Source organism: Cherax quadricarinatus, chromosome 28, assembly GCF_038502225.1.
Source record: "Cherax quadricarinatus isolate ZL_2023a chromosome 28, ASM3850222v1, whole genome shotgun sequence".
NCBI lineage: Eukaryota > Metazoa > Arthropoda > Malacostraca > Decapoda > Parastacidae > Cherax > Cherax quadricarinatus.
The window spans coordinates 758285-782301 of NC_091319.1; the positions used below are offsets into that span (position 1 = coordinate 758285).

The 24017-nt window shown below is 39.3% G+C and overlaps 1 protein-coding gene across 2 annotated transcripts in view; it reads left to right on the forward strand.

The window, feature by feature from the left end:
• The window catches only part of LOC128693139 (NCK-interacting protein with SH3 domain), a 62282-nt gene extending 38711 nt beyond the window's left edge, over positions 1 to 23571 (forward strand). For both annotated transcript variants that reach the window (XM_070089286.1, XM_070089285.1), the window contains 8 exons: positions 8014 to 8098; positions 10526 to 10698; positions 11115 to 11237; positions 12888 to 12967; positions 13129 to 13232; positions 14212 to 14571; positions 16487 to 16659; positions 21446 to 23571. In XM_070089286.1, coding sequence (XP_069945387.1) covers positions 8014 to 8098; positions 10526 to 10698; positions 11115 to 11237; positions 12888 to 12967; positions 13129 to 13232; positions 14212 to 14571; positions 16487 to 16659; positions 21446 to 21637 — 1290 coding nt within the window. In that variant the 3' untranslated portion in view covers positions 21638 to 23571. The remainder of the gene's footprint in view (positions 1 to 8013; positions 8099 to 10525; positions 10699 to 11114; positions 11238 to 12887; positions 12968 to 13128; positions 13233 to 14211; positions 14572 to 16486; positions 16660 to 21445) is intronic.
• The last annotated feature ends 446 nt before the right edge of the window (positions 23572 to 24017 follow it).

Consider the following 24017-nt stretch of genomic DNA (forward strand, 5'->3'; position numbering starts at 1 on the left):
GTGGAATTAGCCCTGGTTTTGCGAGAGCACCAACATTGTCGTGCCAATTGCTTTGAAAATTTTGAGTTCATTCTCATTTTGGCGTGCATGGCCGATATCTTTGATGCTCTCAGTCATCTCATTCGACAGATACAGGGCGGCAGAGTCAACATCGTCTAAGCAGGAGAAAACCTGAAGGCTTATCCAAAAAAGCTACCATTATGGAAATGACGAACAGATAATGATAACTTCGCAAATTTTCCCCTGCTGGACGACTGTGTAAGTAAGATCAAAGACGTATCTGGAATAGGAGACATTTCTGGACCCGGGGAACTGAAGCAAGCAATTGCCATGCACTTAGATGAGCTCACAAAGTCTCTCGATGGATACTTTCCCTGCACAGAGTCATATCCAGCATGGGTGAGACAGCTGTTCATGTTCAGTGTTGCGACAGCAAATGTCAGTAATGAATACCTCGACAAAATCATTGAACTTCAGCAGAGCCAGGTTCAACAGCAACGCTTCACAACAACATTGCTCTCAATGCTTTGGTGTCACCAAATTGTAGCATACCCTCTTATTGCTAAGAAAGCCCTTGAGATACGCTGTTTGTTACAACATATCTTTGTGTGCAATTCTTTTCGAGGATGGTAGACATCAAAATGAAGAAATGGAACAGACTTTGTTGGAAAAATGATACGAGAATGGCACTTGCCAAGGTGAAGCCGCGCATTTCTGAACCTGTCTCTGAAAGGCAACAGCAAGTCACATTGATTTGCAGTTTTGATTAAAATTGTATTTTGAAGAAATCATACCTCTTCAAGGGGGGCTCCTTGGCGTGGTGAAGAGGCTCTTGGTCTGAGGAATTAGCCCTGTCGGTCTTCTTCCTCAGACCGAACCTAATTACCCCCCATTCTCCCCTCCCCTATCCCATCCTACCCTTTTTCCATTCCTCCTCCTCCTCCTCACCCCTCCCTTTTGCCCTTCCTCTTTTTGGCCTTTGGGATTTCTCCCACAGGCGCGCTAGTTCCTAGGTAGGGGAAAGGACACCGGGGTCCATCCCATTCCGTTGAGGTTCTTGGCGGTGGCGTAGTTTGCCGTGGAATCTGGATTGCCTGGGGATGTCCCGATCCCTCTCCGGTATCCCGGAGTAGCTTTGGGTGTCTTTCGGGCGACGGGTGTATCTCTGGAAGCCACCTTTCAGATTCTGGGGGTGGTGGCCGAAGGAGGTATGCTTTGTGGCGGATATCCGGCCGCCCTCTCTTTTGTCCACCGAGGTAGCTCGGCAGATGTGAGGTTGCTATCCCGGATTGCTGGTTTACTGGCATGAAGGGTAGGGTATGGCACGGGTTCCATGCTGCATCTGCGCTACTAGCGGTGCTGAGGTCCTCTTGGGCGCGGAGGGAGATTTCCGGCCCTTTCATTCCTCCTGGGAACTATTCCTCCCCGCTCCCCCCTTTTTTTATTCTTTTTTTTATTTTTGTTTTCTTTTCTTCTTTCTTTTTTTTTCTTAAAAACAAAAAGCAAAGGAGTAACCTAACCATGGCAGCCCTAGTCCATGAACCCACTACCCCCGGGCCCCTTCTTGATACCGCACCCCATTCTGACCCTGCCTTGTGTTTAGACCACTCTTCGGACACTCCTGATGCCCCTGTACCTCTTGCTGGTGCTGTTTCCTCACCCGCTTCAGGTACCGGGGCTTCGACTGACTCCTTCGATTTGTCTGAACTCCGCTCTCCTTTGACTATGCTTCCGGCTTCTCCCTCTACGGTACGGCAATTTTCGAATCGCCCGCCCATTTCACGCCGGACCAACTCCGGTCCTACTCCTAAACGCCAACGTCAATCTCCTGATGATGCTCCTTCGTTACCTTCCCATTCTACTCGGAAAAGACCGACACGTCAAGCACTCCCTCTCCACGCTCAGTTTCGGACCACACAATGGACTAAATTCTTTACTTTAAGACCGACTTCTTCTTCTGCCTACCTTTCTGACCATAGTATTGGCAAAGCACTCCTGCGTCATGTTGGTAGAGATATTTCATTTCATGCTCTCAAGAGCGGTATGCGCATCGTCACTGTCCAGAATGCTACCCAAGCTCATGATCTTTCTCTCCTTTTGAATATCGATACTACTCCTATCACTATTGAAAAACATCTTTCTCTCAATTCTTGTAGTGGTACTGTCATTCTGCCCCATACCATAGTCCAACAGAATTTCCAGTCATGTGGCAATGACATTTTTGAACAGCTGGAACTCCAGGATCTCCCAATCCTCAAAGTAGACACTTATGTCCTTCCTGCCCGGGGGCGGAGACGTTACCCTTGCAATGTAGCTCGTTTAACTTTTGACAGCCGAGAACTCCCGTCCTCTGTATATGTCGCGGGACATAGGTTACAAGTTTGAAAGGTGATACCTTCACCGCAACAATGTAGAAATTGCTGGCGTTTTGGTCACCCAGCGAAATATTGCAGATCTATGGCCGAATGCCCAGTCTGTGGTGCCGACGACCATTCTAATACATCTTGCAGTCAACCTCCATCTTGCCTTAATTGTAATGAAGCTCACCCTTCGTACTCCCGCCGTTGCCAGGTCTACTTAAATGAACGTGAAATCCGTTGCCTCAAAGAGGCAGAAGGTCTCCCTTATGCTATGGCAGTTACTCATCTCTGCCTCCAAGGGAGACTACCCCGTGTTTCTTATTCTCGTGTTTCCAAATATCCCCCCACTTCTGGGGTCCCATCTTCTGCAGCCTCCTCTGTTGTTACCCCTCCCATAGCCACTACGGCATCTAATCCTTTTGCTGTCCTTGGCTCTGACGTCCCGACTACAACTCAGTCTGTTCTCACATCTTCGCGTCCTTCCTCACAAGCCCCAGTATCGACAAGACCTCGTACGACACCTAATACCAATCGCCCCTCTACTCAGAAGTCCAAAAAATCCACATTGCTCAAATCTTCTTTGCTCCTTCCTTCCCTTCTTCCACCTCCACACTTTACCTTTCCAGTCTCTGTACCTAGTTCTTCCCCTCTCTCTGGCTCTATTACAAGTGTGGAGATTCACCCTCCTCGTACTATGCCTTCCACCCCCGTCCCCTCCCAAGTTTCTCCCTCTTCTGCCACCTCCCAGGTTTCTGCCTCTTCTGTCCCCCCCCACACTTCATCTCCAGTCCCTTACACTCTTCCCTCCCCCTCTACTTTGGTACAGTCCATTACTGTCCCAATCTTTACTCACCCTCCTCCTTCTATCTCCAATATGGTCTCTCATACATCTTTGAATTCAGAAACACTTGAAGCCATTTCAGAATATATTGCAGAGACTAAACCTTCAATGGACACTGATTCACTTCCTGTTCCTTCTCTTCCCTCTCCTCCATCTTCACAACCCCATTCTTTGCAATGCTCCGTTCCTTCGCTACTTGAACGTCTTCCAATGCCACCACACGTTGACTTTTCTAACCCCTCTAGTCCGTAGGTGCCTTTACCTACAGATTCCTGGTATTTTCTTCATCGCCAATCATGGCCTATTTACAGTGGAATATCCGCGGCCTCAGGGGTAATTGGGGTGAGCTTCAGATGTTGCTTTCCAGGTTTTCCCCTGTTGGTGCTTGCTTACAAGAATCAAAATTACACTCGGCTGTTTTCCAACCTATCTCAGGCTATAATTTATTGTATTCTTCGGATCCTTTCTCAGATGGGACCTTTAATGAAAGTGCCCTTCTTCTACGCAATGATATTCCGTACTGTCAACTATTTGTCCATACCTCGCTGCATTACACTGCAGCCCGTATCCACTTGAATAAGTGGTTTACAATATGTTCTTTATATCTCTCTCCTTCTCGAGCATTTTCTATCCCAGACTTTGCCTTTCTTGTTTCATCCTTACCACCACCACTTCTGTTACTTAGTGATTTTAATGCCCACCATTTCCTCTGGGGGGGGTCTCATTGTGACTCACGTGGCATCCAGTTGGAGGCTTTTCTCGCCTCTCACCCCCTCCATGTTTTAAATACGGGTACTCCCACCCATTTTGATCCTCATACTCATACTCTCTCTTGCATCGATCTATCAGTCTGCTCTTCCTCCACTGCACTAGACTTCACCTGGTCTGTTCTACCAGACTTACATGACAGCGATCATTTTCCAATCATTCTTACTTCTCCTTCCTATTCACCACCTTTCCGTAGCCCTCGCTGGCAATTTGATCGGGCAAATTGGGATCTTTACTCACACCTCACTGCTTTTAGTGAGGTTCCTTCTTCATCCTCCATTGATGAGCTCCTACACATCTTCTCGACGTCAGTTTATACCGCAGCTTCTCATTCTATACCCCAAACCTCAGGCAGGCATTCTCAGAAGTGCGTGCCTTGGTGGTCTCCTGCTTGTGCTCGTGCAGTACGTTTGAAACGTGCTGCATGGGGCAGGTACCGTTACAATAGAACCGCTGAGAGACTTCTTGATTTTAAGCAGAAGCGTGCGATCGCTCGCCGTGTCATCCGTGAAGCTAAACGCACTTGTTGGCGAGACTATGTTTCCACCATCACCTCTGCTTCTTCTATGAGTGCAGTCTGGAAAAAAGTGAGGAAATTGAGTGGTAAATACTCTCCTGACCCGGCTCCTGTTCTACGGGTCGCTGGTGTTGATGTAGCAAACCCTCTCAACGTTGCCATTGAACTTGGCACACATCTGGTCCGTATTTCCCGAGGGCTCCATCTATGCCCCTTGTTTCTTTCCTCAAAGTCTGCCAGAGAGTTAGTACCCTTGGACTTTTCTTCTCTCAGAGAAGAACAGTATAATGTGCCTTTTACACTTCAAGAACTGGAGGCAACGCTCTCAGCTTGCCGATCATCGGCAGCTGGGCCTGACGACATTCATATTCGTATGTTACAACATTTACATCGGTCAGCCCTTGTAGTCCTCTTACACCTCTTCAATCTTATTTGGGCACAAGGAGTTCTTCCCCAGCTGTGGAAATCTGCCATTGTTCTCCCTTTCCGCAAACCGGGTACTTCAGGACATGATGCCTCCCACTATCGCCCCATTGCTCTTACTAGTGCAGTTTGCAAAGTGATGGAACGTCTCGTAAATCGACGTTTAATGTGGTATTTAGAGACACACAACAGTCTCTCCGCTAGTCAATATGGCTTTCGTAAGGGTCGTTCTACCATAGACCCCTTACTACGCTTGGATACGTATGTTCGTAATGCCTTTGCGAATAATCACTCAGTTATTGCCATATTTTTTGACCTTGAGAAGGCATATGACACAACTTGGAGGTATAATATTTTGGCCCAGGCCCATTCCTTAGGCCTCCGAGGCAATCTACCATCCTTCCTTAAGAACTTTTTAACTGACAGACATTTCCGTGTTCGAGTCAATAATGTTCTTTCCCCGGACTTCGTCCAAGCTGAAGGTGTCCCTCAGGGATGTGTTCTAAGCACAACACTTTTTCTCCTTGCTATAAATGATTTGGCCTCAGTTCTTCCACCCAATATTTGGTCATCACTCTATGTTGATGACTTCGCTATTGCTTGTGCAAGGGCTGACTGTCATCTTATTGCAGTTTCTCTCCAGCATGCGGTCGACCGTGTTTCCACTTGGGCCACCACGCATGGGTTTAAATTTTCAAGTACCAAAACTCACCAAATTACTTTCACTAAACGCTCTGTTATCTCCGATCATCCTTTGTATCTCTATGGCTCCCGCATCCCCGAACGTGATACAGTCAGGTTTCTAGGCCTTCTCTTTGACCGTCGGTTATCCTGGAAACCTCACATAACCTCTCTGAAGGCAACTTGTCACAGCCGGCTAAACCTTCTTAAAACCCTTGCTCATCTTTCCTGGGGAGCTGATTGTCGAACTCTGCTTCGCCTACATTCAGCCCTCGTTTTATCGAAACTCGATTATGGTGACCAGATTTATTCTGCGGCCTCTCCTGCTACTCTCTCTAGCCTTAACTCTATCCATCACCAAGGATTACGTTTGTGCCTGGGTGCTTTTCGCGAATGTTCCATCCTTGTCTGATCGCCGTGATGCCCATTGCCTTCGCTACTATGTACGCTCTCACGATCTACACAATCCTTCCATTTATAGAATGGTCACCGATATTAGTAGACATTCTTTATTCGTTCGCCGCCCCTGTTTGCTCCGTCCCTTTTCTCTTCGCCTACATTCACTCTTGTCTTCCCTTCAGTTACCACCTTTATATGTTCATGTAGCATCTCACTTTTCCCTATCCCCCTGGGAAGTTCCAGCTGTTCGAGTCTGTTCTTTCTCACTCCCTTGCTCGAAAGCTCAACTGCCTACGGTGGCTTCCCGCTCTCTTTTTCTTGATCACTTCCACTCCCATTCTCATGCCACCGCTGTGTACACAGATGGCTCTAAGTCTTCAGACGGCGTCGGATTCGCAGCAGTGTTTCCGGACAGCGTCGTGCGGGGACATTTACTATCTTCAGCTAGCATTTTTACTGCTGAACTGTATGCCATTCTTGCAGCACTTATTCGTATCGCATCTATGCCTGTGTCATCATTTGTAGTAGTCTCAGACTCCCTTAGTGCTCTACAGGCTATACGAAAATTTGATACATCTCATCCCCTAGTTCTCCGTATCCAACTTTGGCTACGCCGTATCTCTACCAAGCATAAAGATATTGTTTTTTGTTGGGTCCCTGGTCATGTCGACGTACAGGGCAATGAACAGGCAGACACTGCTGCGCGGTCAGCAGTACATGACCTACCAATTTCCTAGCGAGGTGTTCCATTTCTGGACTATTTTGCTGCAATAGCTACCCACCTTCGCACCCGTTGGCAACAACGTTGGTCAACTCTGCTCGGTAACAAACTTCATTCTATTAAACCGAGCATAGGTTACTGGCCGTCTTCTTGTCATCAGTGCCGAGGTTGGGAGACCACTCTCTCCCGCCTTCGCATTGGTCACACTCGTCTTACTCATGGGTATCTCATGGAGAGGCACCCTGTTCCTCTCTGTGAGCAGTGTCAAGTTCCAGTATCAATTAGCCACATTCTGTTAGACTGCCCTCTCTATCAACGAGCACGCAGAATTTACCTCCAACGTCGTCTTCGTTCTACTACTCTTTCTTTACCTTCCCTTTTTGCTGATGGACCCTCCTTTAATCCTGACTCTCTCATTGACTTCTTGACAACGACTGATTTACTCCACAAACTCTGATGATACTTTTCGCACTCCCCTCAGCCCTTTCTAGTTCAGTCTCTTGCTGCCCTTTACCCTTTCACCATCCACTGCCCCGCTGTTATCCGTAACCTATTACTCATCCATCTCCCTTTTGCCACCTGATGCCCTCGCTTCCTTCCTGCCCTGCAGCGCTGTATAGTCCTTGTGGCTTAGCGCTTCTTTTTTATTATAATAATAATAATAATGAAGAAATCATATTTCATTTTGCCAATTACGAAGGGTTCGGTGAGTGTACGGAAGAAACTTGAGGGTTTTAGTACCTCCAACAAGGTTAAGAACCACTGGGCTAGACAATACGGTACTTTATTTACAAATTACTCTTTTCTTTTGGTTTCAATAACTGACACATACTAAATAATACATTGTAAGCCAGATTCATCTCGATCATTTTTCTGGATGCACTACCGTGTATGTAAGTTGGTTCAGAATTCTTTTTATTTCTAGCCATCACTTTTCATTGCTGAAATCAGTGCTAAGAATCTTTGAAAGCTTGTTAGATCTGTCACTCAGTTTCATGTTCATGCAGTGTATTATCACTTCTAGTGAAATGTTTACTTTTAAATAAAATCAAAGAATAATTGCTTTCTTGCCATTAATAGTGTTTCTCTCACATCATTCAATTACAGCTAATTCTACAGTTCTTTCTCTTTAATTCTGTCAGTATTAAAGATGGGCTTTATGTTAGTGTGATAGTCTGTTTGAAGTGCTGTGGTGAAAAATACTATAATTATTAATATTAGGAAGAAAAAAATCATAATTTTTAAATACTGTGATATTGTTTATCTATTGTATTACATAATTTGATATAATATTATCTTGTAGGTTGTAGAAGTTGTCCTCAACTCACTTGGTACAGTTTTACCAGTTCTTCATCCTCTCTGTTCACACATTTTAAATAATAAAGGAGGTAAGCAAATTTATATATTTAATATGTTCTGTTTATATAATTATGTTTCTAAAAGGTAATTGGTAGTGTACAATGTGGCATAGATTGCCAGTGGAGCATAGCATTATCCTAAAGGAATTTCAAGTAGAGTACACTATCTTTGTGTCTCAATTTTGTTTTTCTGTGCTTAGACAAAACTTCATTTGTTACATGTTCTCATTTTCCTCTTTCATATTGGTAACTTACTTTGCCTTTTTTTCCTTAATGACTTTATTTTCTATTTCTACTTTCCCACATATATTTACTTCCCTAGGAAGTCCTCACTTCATCTATATTCTTGATTTTTTGTTGTATGAAAAGGAAAATCTGTAAAATTAAGTTCAAATTGGCAGTGATCTACTCTTGTTGTAATTTCTTACCTTTTAGAGCACATTATGAAAGATGAGAATCTTTTATATTTTGCATAGGATTGTAAACTCTGTACTTGTAGATACTTGCAATTACAGTAAGTTGTCTCAATATGGTTAAAACTGAGGTTTTCAAATTCTGTACTCTAGAGGCACCTCACTGGCTTAATCAGCAGTTCATGTTTCATGGTCCTTTCCATAAATTGACCTACCTCCCGTATCTGCTTACCACTCATGGCTAGGTAATACTGTGCCACTCATGGCTATTGCTTGCTGTGTATTTATTAAGCTTATTTAGATATGATATTGTCCCATCTTGCTTATTTCTCACTAAGCAAAGTATCAAGGAGAAACACTAATACAAACAAGTCTTAAGCTTAAAACTTGTGATAATGATCAAGAAAGTACAGATCTTGGATAAGTTGTAAGCAGAATCCTGAGTTGTTGAAATGGCACATGATCATAGGTTGACTAAATCAATGAGTCTTCCATTAAGAAGAATCAGGTAGTTATTTGAGCCTGTTTTTAATGAAAGTGGATGCTATCAAGAACTTATTTTAGTAAGAATGAAAGGATTGTTCAATGCTGCCAGAGACCGTCTCACATTATTTCTCAACAGCAGTGCCCTGATAGATCATAAGTGTAAATCAGAGCTCATATACTGCTCTGAAAATTCCTGTGCCATAAAGGGTGAGAAGAACTTTATATCTGTTTTATGGCAGTTTAGTAAGCAAGCATGCATAATCAATAAGTGGCACAATCACTCTACCATTGGTCAAAACTTATCTTTCAAGAAAGAAACTTGCATTCAAGGTTCTCATTCTTGTTACTCCCCCTAGTCAAAGATGTTATGGAATCATGAACCAGATATGAAGATTGTGTTTTTGCCAACCCACATGACAATATATTTTGACTATATGTGTTGAGGTGGGCCAGTTAAATCTAAAGGTAGGCAAGAAAAATTATGATATTCTTTGGTCAATAATTTTCAGACTATGAGAAAACAGAATCAGATGATTAAGATTGTGCAGCTCAAAAGGAGTGTTAGGCAGGGAGGGTTCAGAATATGGAGGAAGATAACATAGAGGAATTTTGGAAGAGGATGACATTGAACTAAATGCAGAGCAATTGACAGAATGAGGAAACATAGATAATAATAGAAATCACTGGTCTTCTAAAATAATGTACTGGGCTTTTCCATGTAGGGAATCAACAGATTGTTAACCCATCCACATAAAACTTCTTGGAAAGTGTTAAGAGATTGGTTTCATTATTACTATCTGTTTTACAAGATAGTATATGCTGAATGGGCAGGCATTTGCTTCTCTATCTGCATCACATAAAGGGCTCGAAGATATGGAACTCGCTACCGGAACAGGTCAAGGATCCCCTGACAACTTATAAATTTAAAACCTTGCTAAAAAATCATCTTATCTCTCCGTATTAACCAAATCAACCAAAACATCTGCTAATTAGTTGTATTGTGTGACCTCTAGGCTTTTAATTCTGTCAATTCATGAGATATTATTACCTGAACCATTACGTATTTGTAATATAGATTTTGTGTGCAATTTCAAGATTATTTTACGTAACCTTACTCTACCTTGCTACTTCACATTTGTATTTAGTTTAAATAAAATTGTAAAACAGTTAACCATTACTTCTTCTCTAGTTTTAAGTATAGTTACTATGTACTTATTATCATGTCTAGTTTTAATTAGCTACTATGTATTAGGATTAGTCTGCCCGAAATGCCCCGGCATGATAGTGGCTCTCTTTGTACTTAGCAAAACAAAATTGTAATTACACATTGTAACCTTTACAAAGAAATAAACTTTATCTTATCTTATCTTATCTTATGTGTTTGGATTTGAATAAGAAAAATCATGGTTTTACTATTGCTACCTGAATTAATAAAAAAAGAAATAATACATGGTGATAAACACTTATCCCTGAAGCACTTTTGATAGTAAATTACAGAATACTGTATACTGAATAACTTCATGGTTAATATTAAATGTGTGTGCTTTTTGCATGGTAGATGTAAACAATGGAGCTGGTGACAAGTGGCAGCAGAGCTCAGATGGTCGTCATCTTGTTGAACTATTGGAGAAGCTGCGAGAGTGTAAAGATGATGAGCAGCAACGCTCCTGGGCACTACACGAAGATGAACACACTATTTCCACTCATCTGTCTGACCTCTTAGATTTATTAGTAAGTCAGTTATATATGTTCTTATAGTTTAGCTACACATGAAGAGAATCTGAAACAAAATGTTCACATACAGTCAAAATATAATATGGGCAACATCTAGTAAAACACAAGATATCATAATGATTATTTTTTGATACCAAAGAGAGATTTATATTTTAAAACATATTTGAAGAAATACACAGGTGTTTATTATATTATCTTGTGATTATCTTCTCTTTTGTTTTCAATTTGCCGCTTAACTATTTTTTTCTTTTGGCCTCTGGTCCTGTTTACCTTTTGTATAGATAACAACATTTTCCATAATTTGTTCCAGTGATTGTTTTATTCCTCTTAGTTTCTTGCTCTTTGACCAGATCTCTATATTTTTTACCTTACTGTATCACAAAATAGACTTTTTACTTTTCTCATTATTGCAGAATAATGGCGATTTAATGGTGTGCCGCACAGTACTATCCTTAGATGACTTTCGTCCCCTTTTGACCTTAGTCCAGTATTATCAAATGGAGACACGCTGGCCATTACGAAAACTTCTATTAAAGGTATCATCACATTGCATAAGTAATTATTGGTAATTTCAGTATTTTGTTTGCTTGTATAGTACTTCATTAATTGTTTGCCTTGGACTTCATTCATTTTTTGACTGGCTCGGCACATCAGTTATAAATACAGTATTTCTGTTACAGCACTATTAATACCTCTATAATACTGCATAAATATGACTCATATAGCATACTCCTTTACTCAGCCTTTACTTCCAGTGTTAGGTATACGGTAAATAAAAGTAAAACATTGATATAATGAACTTCTATATCATGGATTGCAGATATGGACAAAATATTTGTATGGACAAATGTTTAATGCAAAAGACTAAATCTGCTACTTTGTCATGCAAGATTTCAAGCACATCTTGCTACTTCTACTTACACTTAGGTCACACTACACATGCATGTACAAGCATATATATACACACACACACCTCTGGGTTTTCTTCTATTTTCTTACTATTTCTTGTTCTTGTTTATTTCCTCTTATGTCCATAGGGAAGTGGAACTGAATTCTTCCTCCATAAGCGATGCGCGTCTTAAGAGATGACTAAAATGCTGGGAGCAAGGGGCTAGTAACCCCTTCTCCTTTATACACTACTAATTTTAAAAAGAGAAACTTTTGTTTTTCTTTTTGGTCACCCTGCCTTGGTGGGATATGGCCGGTTTGTTGAAAATAAAAAAATTATTTCTCATATTGGGCTTTGAATGCATGATCGTTCTGATGAGTTCACCGAGGCATATGCAATACCAGTACTTTCCAACAGTTAGGTAATTGTTAGGTAAGACACATTTTATACCATTTTAATGTTCAGTTAGGTAATTATAAAGTCAGCTGCCTACAAGCAGTCTATGGACAGTAACATACAAAAAAAAATATAAAGCTGAATTTCATAAACCTGAGACAGCAAAACTGACACTGGTCAATCCATGTACTATAACACTATTGCAAGAAAAGCCAGGTAGTATCTGTGTCTCCAACAAAATCTGCAAGCTCTTGAATGTTACTACTGCTTGGCATTGGCTAAGCTGCAAATCTAGAGTTTTCACTAACATCTGATATAGGTATGACTAGATACTGTACAGTATGAACTTCATCAGCATAACTATTCTGACACCTTGTACTGTTATATATGTACTTGAATGTAAAATATATACAAAATTTAGAAAAATTTCTTTCACAAATATTTCATCCATTGATGAAATATTTGGACAGAAGCCTTAACCAAATATTCCAACTTTGTCATTATGTTAAAAAAAAGGAAGTATCTTTCGACTGCCATCAACCGGATAGGTATTGAGTGATGACCTATCAAATCAGAATTAGTGAACTGGAGATACAGTAGTGGGGTTTGAATATAATTTTTTTTTTTTTTTTTTTTTTTTTTTTTGGTAAAAGAATTCATGAATTTTCATGGAATCACAATGAATAGTAGATTATTCTAGGATTATACTACATGTATATAATGAATTTAAAATACAGTATATTGAGTTTCCTTCATAATTTAGTATGTAGAATTTTTTTATACAGTACAGTGTATCTTTTCATTGACAGAATATTTATTACTCATCAAAATTATTCTGTTATTTTAATTAGTTTTATATTTTGCTCTGTAGATTATGATATAAATATTCATTTCTCTTCAGGTGTTTGGTGCTGTATGCCAGATGTCAGCAGCAAACATATCTTACCTCTCTGCTTCAATATTTCCAGTTGAACTTGCAAGGTTAGAAATTCTGCTTTAAATTTTTTTTCCCTCAGATATCCATGTAAGTTGTATACGTATTTCAGAAAGTTGAATATGGAAAAACATTTTCATGCCAGGATATACATGAATTCCTAATAATTCAATGATCTGATTTCACCTATATGTGGGATATGTTGCAGAGAAATGCTTGATAGCACATGCAGTGAAGATCAGTTGCAGTATACTTCTCTAGTCCTGGGAATGGTGCTGTGTATGGGCGACACACTACCTTATACCCATTATTGTAAGTTTAGCTTAGAAAAAATTATGCTTTGTAGGGATTTACATGGATCACATGATAATGCCAGCAAAAACAGTAACAGTAGTAAATACAGTAAAATGGCTCTTAATACAGTATTAGTGCTGATAACTGAGACACTTGTGCAACACCTGTATATCTTTACTGTGGTAATATTTTGCCAGCCAGTGGCTTCATCATGTGTATTTGAAGGCACAAAAAATTGTCTGCATTAGTATATCAGAAGCACAGTTGTCACTTGCATACTGGTATGTTGGGGACAGTTAAACATCCATTCAGGCCAAAAAAAAGCCAGACCACAACTCACTGGTGACTGAAGTTTCTTGCTGTGTTTATGGCCTCTTAAGATAAAGAGCAATAATATTAAAAAGACAGAAAAAAGTAAATAAATAAGGCAAAGTTATGAAATTGTAGCAACATCCGATAAGTAGTGATAAAATTACTTGAGAAAAGAGAAGAACCTCAACATATACAGTACTGTACTTAGAAGTAAATATTCAGAGTGACTTTTGTATCACATAGGTAAGGATGGAGGAAATTTGTGAAAAATATAACTTTACAACTTTGATTTCTTTCCACGGGGAAGCAAAGAAGAATCCTTCCTCCATAAACCATGTGTGTCATAAAAGGCAACAAAAGTACTCGGAGCAAGCGGTTAGTAACTTCTTTTGTATAAATTACTAAACATAGAAAGAAGAAAAACTTTTGTTTTTTCAAGTCACCCTGTTTCGGTGGGAGATGGCTGTTATGTTAAAAAAATAAGAACTTTGATTTCTACATATTTTACATCTGATAAGAAAGGTATAGTGATAGAAATTAAAATAGAAAAGTTGTAATGAAAATATTTGTTGACTGAATAATTTTGTAAAAGTTTTATTTAAAAAAATTTGCTCAAGTGTAACAATTTTTTTTTTTTTTTTTTTGTCATCAGATTGTTTCATCCTTTTTTCTTATTTTTTTTTAGGTGTAATGAATGAAAAATTTATGTACATGTTATTGGATGGAATAGAGAAGTACAGTGAAGATCCTGACACTGAGCAGCTGGCTGAGCTCTTCCTAACTTTGGTCTTAGCCTTCAACTTACAATATCCCACCCTGCTACCAACTGTTCAACTTCGCACAAAATCTTCCAATACTCCTGTAGATGATAGCCGAATGGTTGGAATGCCTGAACAAGATATAGCAAATATCAGTGGTTACGATATTATGGAAAATGGCAACATCCCAGGAGCAGACATGGAAAATATGGTGATTAAACTCTTGTCACAGAGAGAGAGCACTAAATACTTCACAGAAAAACTACTACTACTATTTAATAGAGAAGGTATGCTGAAGAATATTATTATTTAATAAAATTAATTATGAATTTACTGATAGACTTCTCAGGTTGTAGGCAGCAGATTAACTGACTGTGTTGACACAAATATTACTGTGAGGAATAAGTCATATTACCATGACTTGATAATAATCTAGGATAGGGCAAAATGCCATCTAATTTTTAATTTTGACATTTTATTTAATGTTTTTTATTAATTAATGCTGCCTCTTTTTGTTTGGAATGATAGTAAATATTTGTGTATAGTGTTTATGTTCACTGATTTTATTTGTTTATTAATTCTATCTGTTTTATTTTGTTGTGTATATTTTTTATGCCTGTGAGCAATGACTGACGTACACAGTCAAGGTGCTAAATGTCACAGCTACTACTTGCTCCCTTGAGGTTTACTTTCTTTGGCCATATAAGTTTATGGATATACATAGTCCTGATTGAAGAAAATGCCACAGTACTGTGATGACTGGAACAATTTACAACTATAACTCACTAACTGGAGATGAAACTAAATGATGTCTCAGTTGACTAGGGCCATTGACAAGTTGTAATTATAAAGTCACTAAACTTGATAATAGATGAGGACAAACCAAAAAGTAAGATAAAAGGTAAAGGAAAAAGGCAGAAAGAAGAAAGATAGGGAAAATAAAATGGATGATAGAAGAGAGAAAAGTGGATTAAGTATAGTAGACCACAAAGCAGTCTGCTATACTTTAGTAAGTGAAGCAGAAGAAAAGATTCATAAGTGAAAAAAAAAAAGTACTGTAAGCATTTTTATTTCCCAGTTGTGATCATGTCAGAAGATCTCACCTTCAAAGACTATAACATTGTATCAATCGCATCTGCTAGAAAAATGACAGAATGGATAATGAGAACCTTCAAAACTAGGGATGCCAAGCCCATGATGACAGTCTTCAGGTCACTTGTTCTGTCTAGTCTGGAATATTGCTGCACACTAAGAGCATCTTTCAAGACAGGTGAAATTGCTGACCTAGAAAATGTACAGAGAACCTTCACAGCACACATAACTGCGATAAAACACCTCAGTTACTGGGAATGCTTGAAGTTCCTCAACCTGTACTCCCCAGAATGCAGGTGGGAGAGATACATGATCATATACACTTGGAAAATCGTAGAGGGATTAGTACCAAATTTGCACATGAAAAACACTCCCTATGAAAGCAAAAGACTTGGCAGATGATGCAAAATCCCCCAATGAAAAGCAGGAGTGCCACTAGTACGATAAGAGACAGCAAAATAAGTGTTAGGGGCCCAAGACTGTTCAGTTGCCTCCGAGCATACATAAGGAGGATTACCAATAGACCACTGGCTGTCTTCAAGTAGGCACTGGACAAGCATCTAAAGTCTGTACCTGATGAGCCAGGCTATGATTTGTATCTCATTATATGTGTGGCCAACAGTAACAGCCTGGTTGATCAGGCCCTGATCCATCATGAGGCCTGGTCATGGACCAGGCCATGGGGGCATTGACCCCTGGAACCCTCTCCAGGTATTATGGGAGGTGCCTTGATGCTGGGGAAGGGCCATTGTTCCTGAGAATTGGAGCTACCCTCTCTTTCCTTGGATCAAATCTGATTTCCTTCCATTTCCCAAGGTACTATGATATTTACAGATTTGGCATTTCCCCCTGAATATAATAATGTTTCCCACTTGGAATTCCATGGTAACTTCAGTCATTCTATTGCTGAAGAGGTTGTATAATGTATGGCAAAATTTTATGTAAATTCTCCATAGGGTAAATGTGTAATACACAGTTGGTCAGTTTGACTCCTACCATGGTGGTAATTCCTCTGTTGTCTTATCTATAAAAAAATCTGTGATCACTATACATCACTTTTCTCAGGTTGTAGTAATATGTAATGTAAAAATTCTGCTTTATATTTGACAGAGGACCCATTAGCCATGTTTGATCATGAGCCACAACCCCCAAACTCCGTGCTTAAGATGATGCGAGATATGTATTCTACTCGAGCCACAGCATCTATATTTTACACCAATGATGAAAGGGTTGTGTGTGATATAATTATTCGGCAACTGACAGACCTTCCAGCAGATGATAAGGTGAGAAGTGAACCCTAAAACATTGTACAGTATATTGAGTTTTATGTACTGTATGCTAGTTTTTGTGCTCGCACTGTGCTAAGTTATTCGTTTTTGTTGATAACCCGTGCCTAATATTGTATTAAAGTATTGAGTTCAGACATGTTGAAAAGTAGTGATGTTTATGCAAGTCAAGTAGGCAAATTTGAGTTTGCAACCTAGCCTCATTTTATACAGTTTGTTTTCTTGTGCATTACCCAGTGTCAATTTCTAAGCATTTTCTGTTTATAATTTTTTTTATATAAAGTTAGGCTTTTTTAGGAGTATTGCATAAAACTCTGAAAACATATTTCTGTTGAGGGGCCATCAGACCCATATTGGAGTGTCATGCCTATCCCACTTGTAGTAGCCCTGGGAGGTCTGTTAAGCACTATTAAGCCCCAAGTTCATCCTTCTTCAAATGACAGTTTCCTGTGAGTTTTTTTTTAGCATGCTTTTAACTAAGTGAGTTTCTGTTTGTGAAGATTCTCCTGAACTTTATTTTTTTGTTTGGGGGGGGGGGAGTTTCCTGTTAGATATTAAGTACAGTAGGGGCCACACTTATATGGCAGGTTAGGTTCCAGGCTACCCCGGAAAGCAGACATCGCCATAAAGCAAAACACCCTTTTTTTCCACTTATAAATGCCAGATAACAAGTTTACACTAAGGTTTATTAAGTTAGCAGTAGAACTAGGCATTAAAAACAATAAAAAGTAAAATACACACACAGTACACTCATTACTTACCTTAAAATATTTGTAGTCTTAATGTAGGGTGAGAGATGAGTGTTTACTGTAGAAAGTCGGGTGTGGGAGCCCGCCACCTACTACACCTACACGAAATATACGACTTAAATTTAAAGTGCCCAAGAGCAATTATTATTGTTATTATACAGCCTCTCCTCACTTAATGATGGAGTTCCATTCCTAAGACCAAGTTAGTAAACGAATTCGTTGCTAAGCAAGGAGCATACTACACCTACCATCCAACTTACGACCTGCTCATCATACAACCACTCGACTTACCACCATGTTTTGTATGCAAATGTTCTGGGAAATATACAACTGTTTGTGCTGTACACATTGTTTCTCCTAAACCTTACAGTATAAATTACAGTACTAATGGCATAAAAAGTAAAGTAAAAAATGAAATAACAAAATAAAACAATAAAATAAAATCATTACAATACTGTGATATTGATATTCAGTAGTAAGGTTTGACTTACGTCCATTTTGACTTACGCCCGGTTAGTCGGAACCATGCTCGGTCGTAGATCGAATGGTAGGTGTAAAATGGTAGTGGGGTTGTGTCAGCCATCTTTAATGTCACCTTTACACCATTTATAACATTTTTAGTATGTTTTTATGTTTATACAGTAGTGTACTGTATATTGTAATAAACAGAATAGAGGAAATCATTTCTAATATACATTATTTAGGTATGCATACTAGTAGGTCAGAGAGCCTGTCATAAGTCTGAATTGTTGGTAAACGAGTATGTCACTAAGTGAGGAGAGGCTGCATTATTATATTATTGGTTAGCTAGACTTTACTCCTGGAGGTGGGAAGTACAATACCTGCACTTTAAAGGAGGGGGTTTTGGGATATTGGCTATTTGGAGTGGCATCTAAACTGTCATATCTGGGCACTTCTGGAAAGACAGTGATTATATGTGAATGATGGTGAAAGTGTTTCTTTCTTTTTTGGGTCACCTTGCCTCAGTTGGAAAGGGCTGGCGTGTTAAAATAATCTATATATAAAATACCCTAGGTAGTAGGTTGGCAGGCAGCAACCATCCATGGGGGTACTGCCATACTGTCAAGTGAGTGTGAAACAAAAACCTGTAATTGTTTTACATGATTGGTATGATTGTTGGTGTCTTTTTTTCTGATTCATAAACATGCAAGATTTTAGGTACATCTTGCTACTTCTACTTACACTTAAGTCACATTACACATGCATGTACAAGCATATACGTATATACACAACCCTCTGGGTTTTCTTCTATTTTCTTACTAGTTCCTGTTCTTGTTTATTTCCTCTTATCTCCATGGGGAAGTGAAACAGGATTCTTCCTCTGTAAGCCATGCATGTCGTAAGAGGTGACTAACATGCCAGGGCTAGTAACCCCTTCTCCTGTATACTTTACTAAATTTTAAAAAAGAAACTTTTGTTTTTCTTTTTAGGTCACCCTGACTCAGTGAGATATGGCTGATTTGATGAAAAAAAAATACAGCCTCTCCTCACTTGAGACATACTCGTTTACCGATGCCTCAGACTTATGATGGGCTCTCTAACCAGTATTCATACCTAAATAATGTATATTAGCACTGATTTCTTCTGCTCTGTTTATTTCAATATACAGTGGACCCCCGGATATCGTAGTAGTCAGATTTCATAATACTATTCAGAAATCAACTTTTTTTCATCAAAATATTGGCTCCGTGATGATCATTGAGCTCGGTAAGTCATTCATCCCGAACGCGTCCGCATGGCAACAGCGGCCCGACACTTAGTGTACCATTGTTTATCAGCTAGTGAGCATGATCCTACGCATTCACACGATACATTTCGTATTATTCCATTCATTTTAGTGCTTGCAACTGCTAAATAAGCCACCATGGGCCCAAAGAAAGTTCCTAGTGCCATCCAGCCCTTTGATAAAGGGCTGAGAGAGGGGGGGGAGAATGTGCCTTTTTCAGTGATTGTCTGATATGTATGATACTAAAGCAGCAGGAGTCGATAAAGGCTATAGTTCCAGCAGTGTTGTCAGTCACCCTGTATACCTCCAACAACATTGGAGGAGTCAGTTTCGTGCTGTCCTTTTTCTATCGATTAATTGCTTAACTTGCTTGCTACACTTTTAATGCTACACTTTATCTCTGGCTGGCGCTATAGCCTTCATCAACTCTGCGGCTTTAGTATCATACATATTGCAGAATCACTGAAAAAGGCACATTCTCCCCTCTCTCTCAGCCCTTTACCAAAGGGCTGGTTGGCACTAGGAACTTTCTTTGGGCCCATGGTGGCTTATTTAGCAGTTGCAAGCACTAAAAAGAATGGAAAAATACAAAATATATCGTATGAACATGTGGGATCGTCCTCACTGGCTGATAAACAATGGCACACTGGCTGTAAATGGTGTGTTGAACTAGTCGTGTGTGTACACCCGTCAGTCATGTCTGTACACCTGTCAGTCATGTGTGTAGACCCATCAGTCATGTGTGTACACCCTTCAGTCATGTGTGTACACTCATCAGTCATGTGTGTACACGCGTCAGTCATGTGTATACTGCTCGGGCCGCGCGGACACATTTGGGACAAATGACTTATACCGAGTTCAATGACGATCACTGAGCCAATATTTTGACGAAAAAAATATTACTTATTCCAAATGTTACAAATTCCGATGACGACTTAATCGGGGGGTCCACTGTATCATGTTTCTATGTTATTAATATTGTTTATGTCACATTAGATGAATTGTGCTAGATAAATAACCCGTAGAGTTGATATTAGTGTCATATTGAAGGACTATCTTGTCCTGTCTCCCAACACACTCCTTTGCCGCTGCCACAATTCCTAACATACGCCAGAAACAGACCTCTCTGGAACACTTTTTTGAGTGACAGGGGTTCAGTGACTGTCAAGCTGGTTCTTGTGGCATTAAAAAACAAAGAAGGAAAGTAACCCCAGAAAAGGACTTGGTACATGAAGTCTTTATGGAAGGGGATTCCTCTTTCAAACAGTAATTTTTCCAGTAATTGTTCCTCGCTTAGTGACGAATTGGTTTAACAACATGGTCTAAGGAACGGAACTCCATTGTTGAACATCAAAATGGTATACAATACCGACAGATTGGTAGGTAAGACACATAGGCAACAGTTAGGCAACTTTATTCCGAAACGTTTCGCCTACACAGTAGGCTTCTTCAGTCGAATACAGAAAGTAGGCAGGAACAGTAGAGATGTGAAGACGATGTAATCAGTCCATCACCCTTGAAGTCGTAGAATTTTGAGGTTGTCAGTCCCTCGGCCTGGAGAAGTTCAGTTCCATAGTCGGGAACTATCTGACTATCAGGAACTAGTTCCTGACTATGGAACTGAACTTCTCCAGGCCGAGGGACTGACAACCTCAAAATTCTACGACTTCAAGGGTGATGGACTGATTACATCGTCTTCACATCTCTACTGTTCCTGCCTACTTTCTGTATTCGACTGAAGAAGCCTACTGTGTAGGCGAAACGTTTCGGAATAAAGTTGCCTAACTGTTGCCTATGTGTCTTACCTACCAACTCCATTGTTAAGTGAGGAGAGGCTGTATATGAAATATGTAATAACTTTTAAACATTTCAAATTTTGGAAAGTTTCCAGTCATAATGGAGAGATGTGGAGCACACGGAGAATATAAATAAACAGAATGGTGCACGGTGACCATATTAGCGAGTCAGGTGGGGGCAGGGAAACCATATAATAGGTTTTGGCCATAATTTGAAATTTCCATATTAGCGAAATGCCGTAAACGTGGGCCCCACTGTAGTACCTTTTCACTTTATAATGACAGCTCAGTTTCCTGAGTTAGACATGTAGCAGGTCCAGGAACTGTAGACCAACCTCTTCAGCTAGACATTTAGATCCACAAACTATAACTCAACTTCTTCAGCTAAGCATGTAGTAGATGCACCAATTCATTTGAAAATTTTTGCAATAGTTCATGTGTTTCTCAAGAGGTCCTTCGCTTTATTAAATTTTGTTTGCTTATCTTTTTAGCGGCGCAATGAGTACTTGCACCTCTTAGAGGGTGTCATTGTGATGGGAGGGTGGACAGACCATCAGCACCGCAGGGAAGAGGTTTGTGTCTGCTGCTCCAATATTCTTGCTGAGGAAGAGCCAGCAGCACTAGAAGATCAGAAGATAATTAGACGTCTTATGGAAAGTTATCAACAATATTTCGATCTTTAGATGGGCTTATATCTCTTATTTGAAATATGCAATATTAGTGCTTTTGGCCATAAGGTAGAAAAGAACAAAGTAAATGTAGCATTAATATAAATAGTAAGATAAACATTTCACATTGTATCAGAAATACCTGTTTCATTTATAAGTTGCTTCAGAAACATTAAGAGCAAGCAGCAAATTAAAGTATGGTAACCAAATGTAAGTGTATTGTGCTACTAATATGGAAGAAAATGTTTACAACAGTGGAAGAATTTTAATGCATTTATCCCTTATGTTACTGTTTGTTATGTTAAGAAATATTTAGTTGAATCACTAGATTGATTGTGACGAAAATCTGATGAATTAATTCCCTGGATAACCACATGTATCAGTGTGGTAACAATGTACTGTACAGGGTATCTCATACTAAAGTAAATCAGTGTGACATTTTTGAAGCAGGTTAAGTAATGATGTGGTGTATTATTATTAATCCTTATATATATAATGGTGTCTTTTCTGTCTCATAAACATGCAGGATTTCAGGTACATCTTGCTGCTTCTACTTACACTCAGGTCACACTACACATACATGTACAAGCATATATATACACACCCCTCTGGGTTTTCTTCTATTTTTTACTAGTTCTTGTTCTTGTTTATTTTCTCTTATATCCATGGGGAAGTGGAACAGAATTCTTCCTCCATAAGCCATGTGTGTTGTAAGAGGCGACTAAAATACCAGGAGCAAGGGGCTAGTAACCCCTTCTCCTGTATACATTACTAAAGTTAAAAAGATAAACTTTTTTCCTTTATGGGTCACCCTACCTCTGTGAGATATGGCCGGCTTCTTGAAAGAAGAAGATATATATAATGGACACCCGCTTGACCCTTTGACTGTTTCGGCCGTATATATACATCTTACGAGCAGGTGTTTCGGACGTATATACATGTATACACCTTATGAGCCAGTGTTTCGGACGTATATATACATACTCAATAATTCTAGCGGCATCAAATCAAGCAGGAGAAAGCTGGTAGGCCCACATGTGAGAGAATGGGTCTGTGTGGTCAGTGTGCACTGTATAAAAAAATCCTGCAGCACACAGTGCATAATGAGAGAAAAAAAACTCTGACCATGTTTTTGGATTAAAATGCCGACTTTGAGGTGTATTTTCCTTTAGTATTTATGGTTGTATTCTCGTTTTCTTGGTTTCATTTGATAGAATGGAAAACATGTTACAGAAATAGAGATGATTTTGATTAGTTTCATGAAGAAAACGACCTTGAAATTGAGTTCAGAGTAGTGGAAATGTTCGATTTTTACCAGTGTTCAAGAGTAAGCAAATCACACCACACATCTAATACACATCAACTGGGGAGTCTAATATTCTTTCACTAGTGCACTGATATTATTTATACCATTTTTACAATAATGCAGTAGTCTGCATAAAAGTAAATCTTCTATTTTTTTGTGTGAATAAAAAATCAAAATAGGAAGCAAGAGTAATATAAGAGGGGCCTGTAGACATGACTAAGGAGCAGAGGATATGTTGTTTTAGTGCCAAGAATGTCTGCATTGTTTATTCTGGACCCTATTTTGAAATTGGCATCTATTTTAATTTGTGTGAAATTGGCCAAATTACCAATTTCTGACCACTTTATTGGGTAGAGTTCTAAAGAAATAGCTATAAGTTTGGTCAACTGGAACAATGGAATTGGCCAAAAATAGGGCTCAAAGTCGGCAAAATCACCGATGCATGTATATCGCCAAGATCGCTAACTTCGCGGGAGCGTAATTCCATAAATTTTCTATCGAATTTCATACTTTTGGTGTCATTACCATCGGGAAAAGATTCTCTGTCATTTCATAAGATTTTTTTTTTTTTTTTTTATTTTTTTTTTTTTTTTTTTTTTTTTTTTTTTTTTTTTTTTTTTTTTTTTTTTTTTTTTTTTTTTTTTTTTTCAAAAAATTTTCGACACCAGGAGACACTTCAGGATTTGGGGTTGCGACAGTCAAAGGGTTAATGACCTAGCTAGGGATCGAAGGAATGGTTCAGTAAGTGAAAAATTTGTTCAGCAAGCCTCATTTTTCCCATAGAAGTCCATATTTTAACCTGAGATGGGTTCTGGGACACTAATATTATGCATTTAATCTCTTGATTTTTTCAATAATTAAATTTAAAAACATATACTCACTAGAGATAGGTCTGTTGTTTATTAGAGGCACAGTGGGGTTATTAACCACATTTTTGGAGTGCATAACAAGAGAGACTGGTCTTGTCTAAGAGTGGAATGATATACAGTATTACCTTCCATCACTCCTCCCTTCGCTAAAGACGAGTCCATTGTTTAATAGAGGCATAGAGGTGATGTATTTCCCATTGAATGAGTGCATGGCACAAAA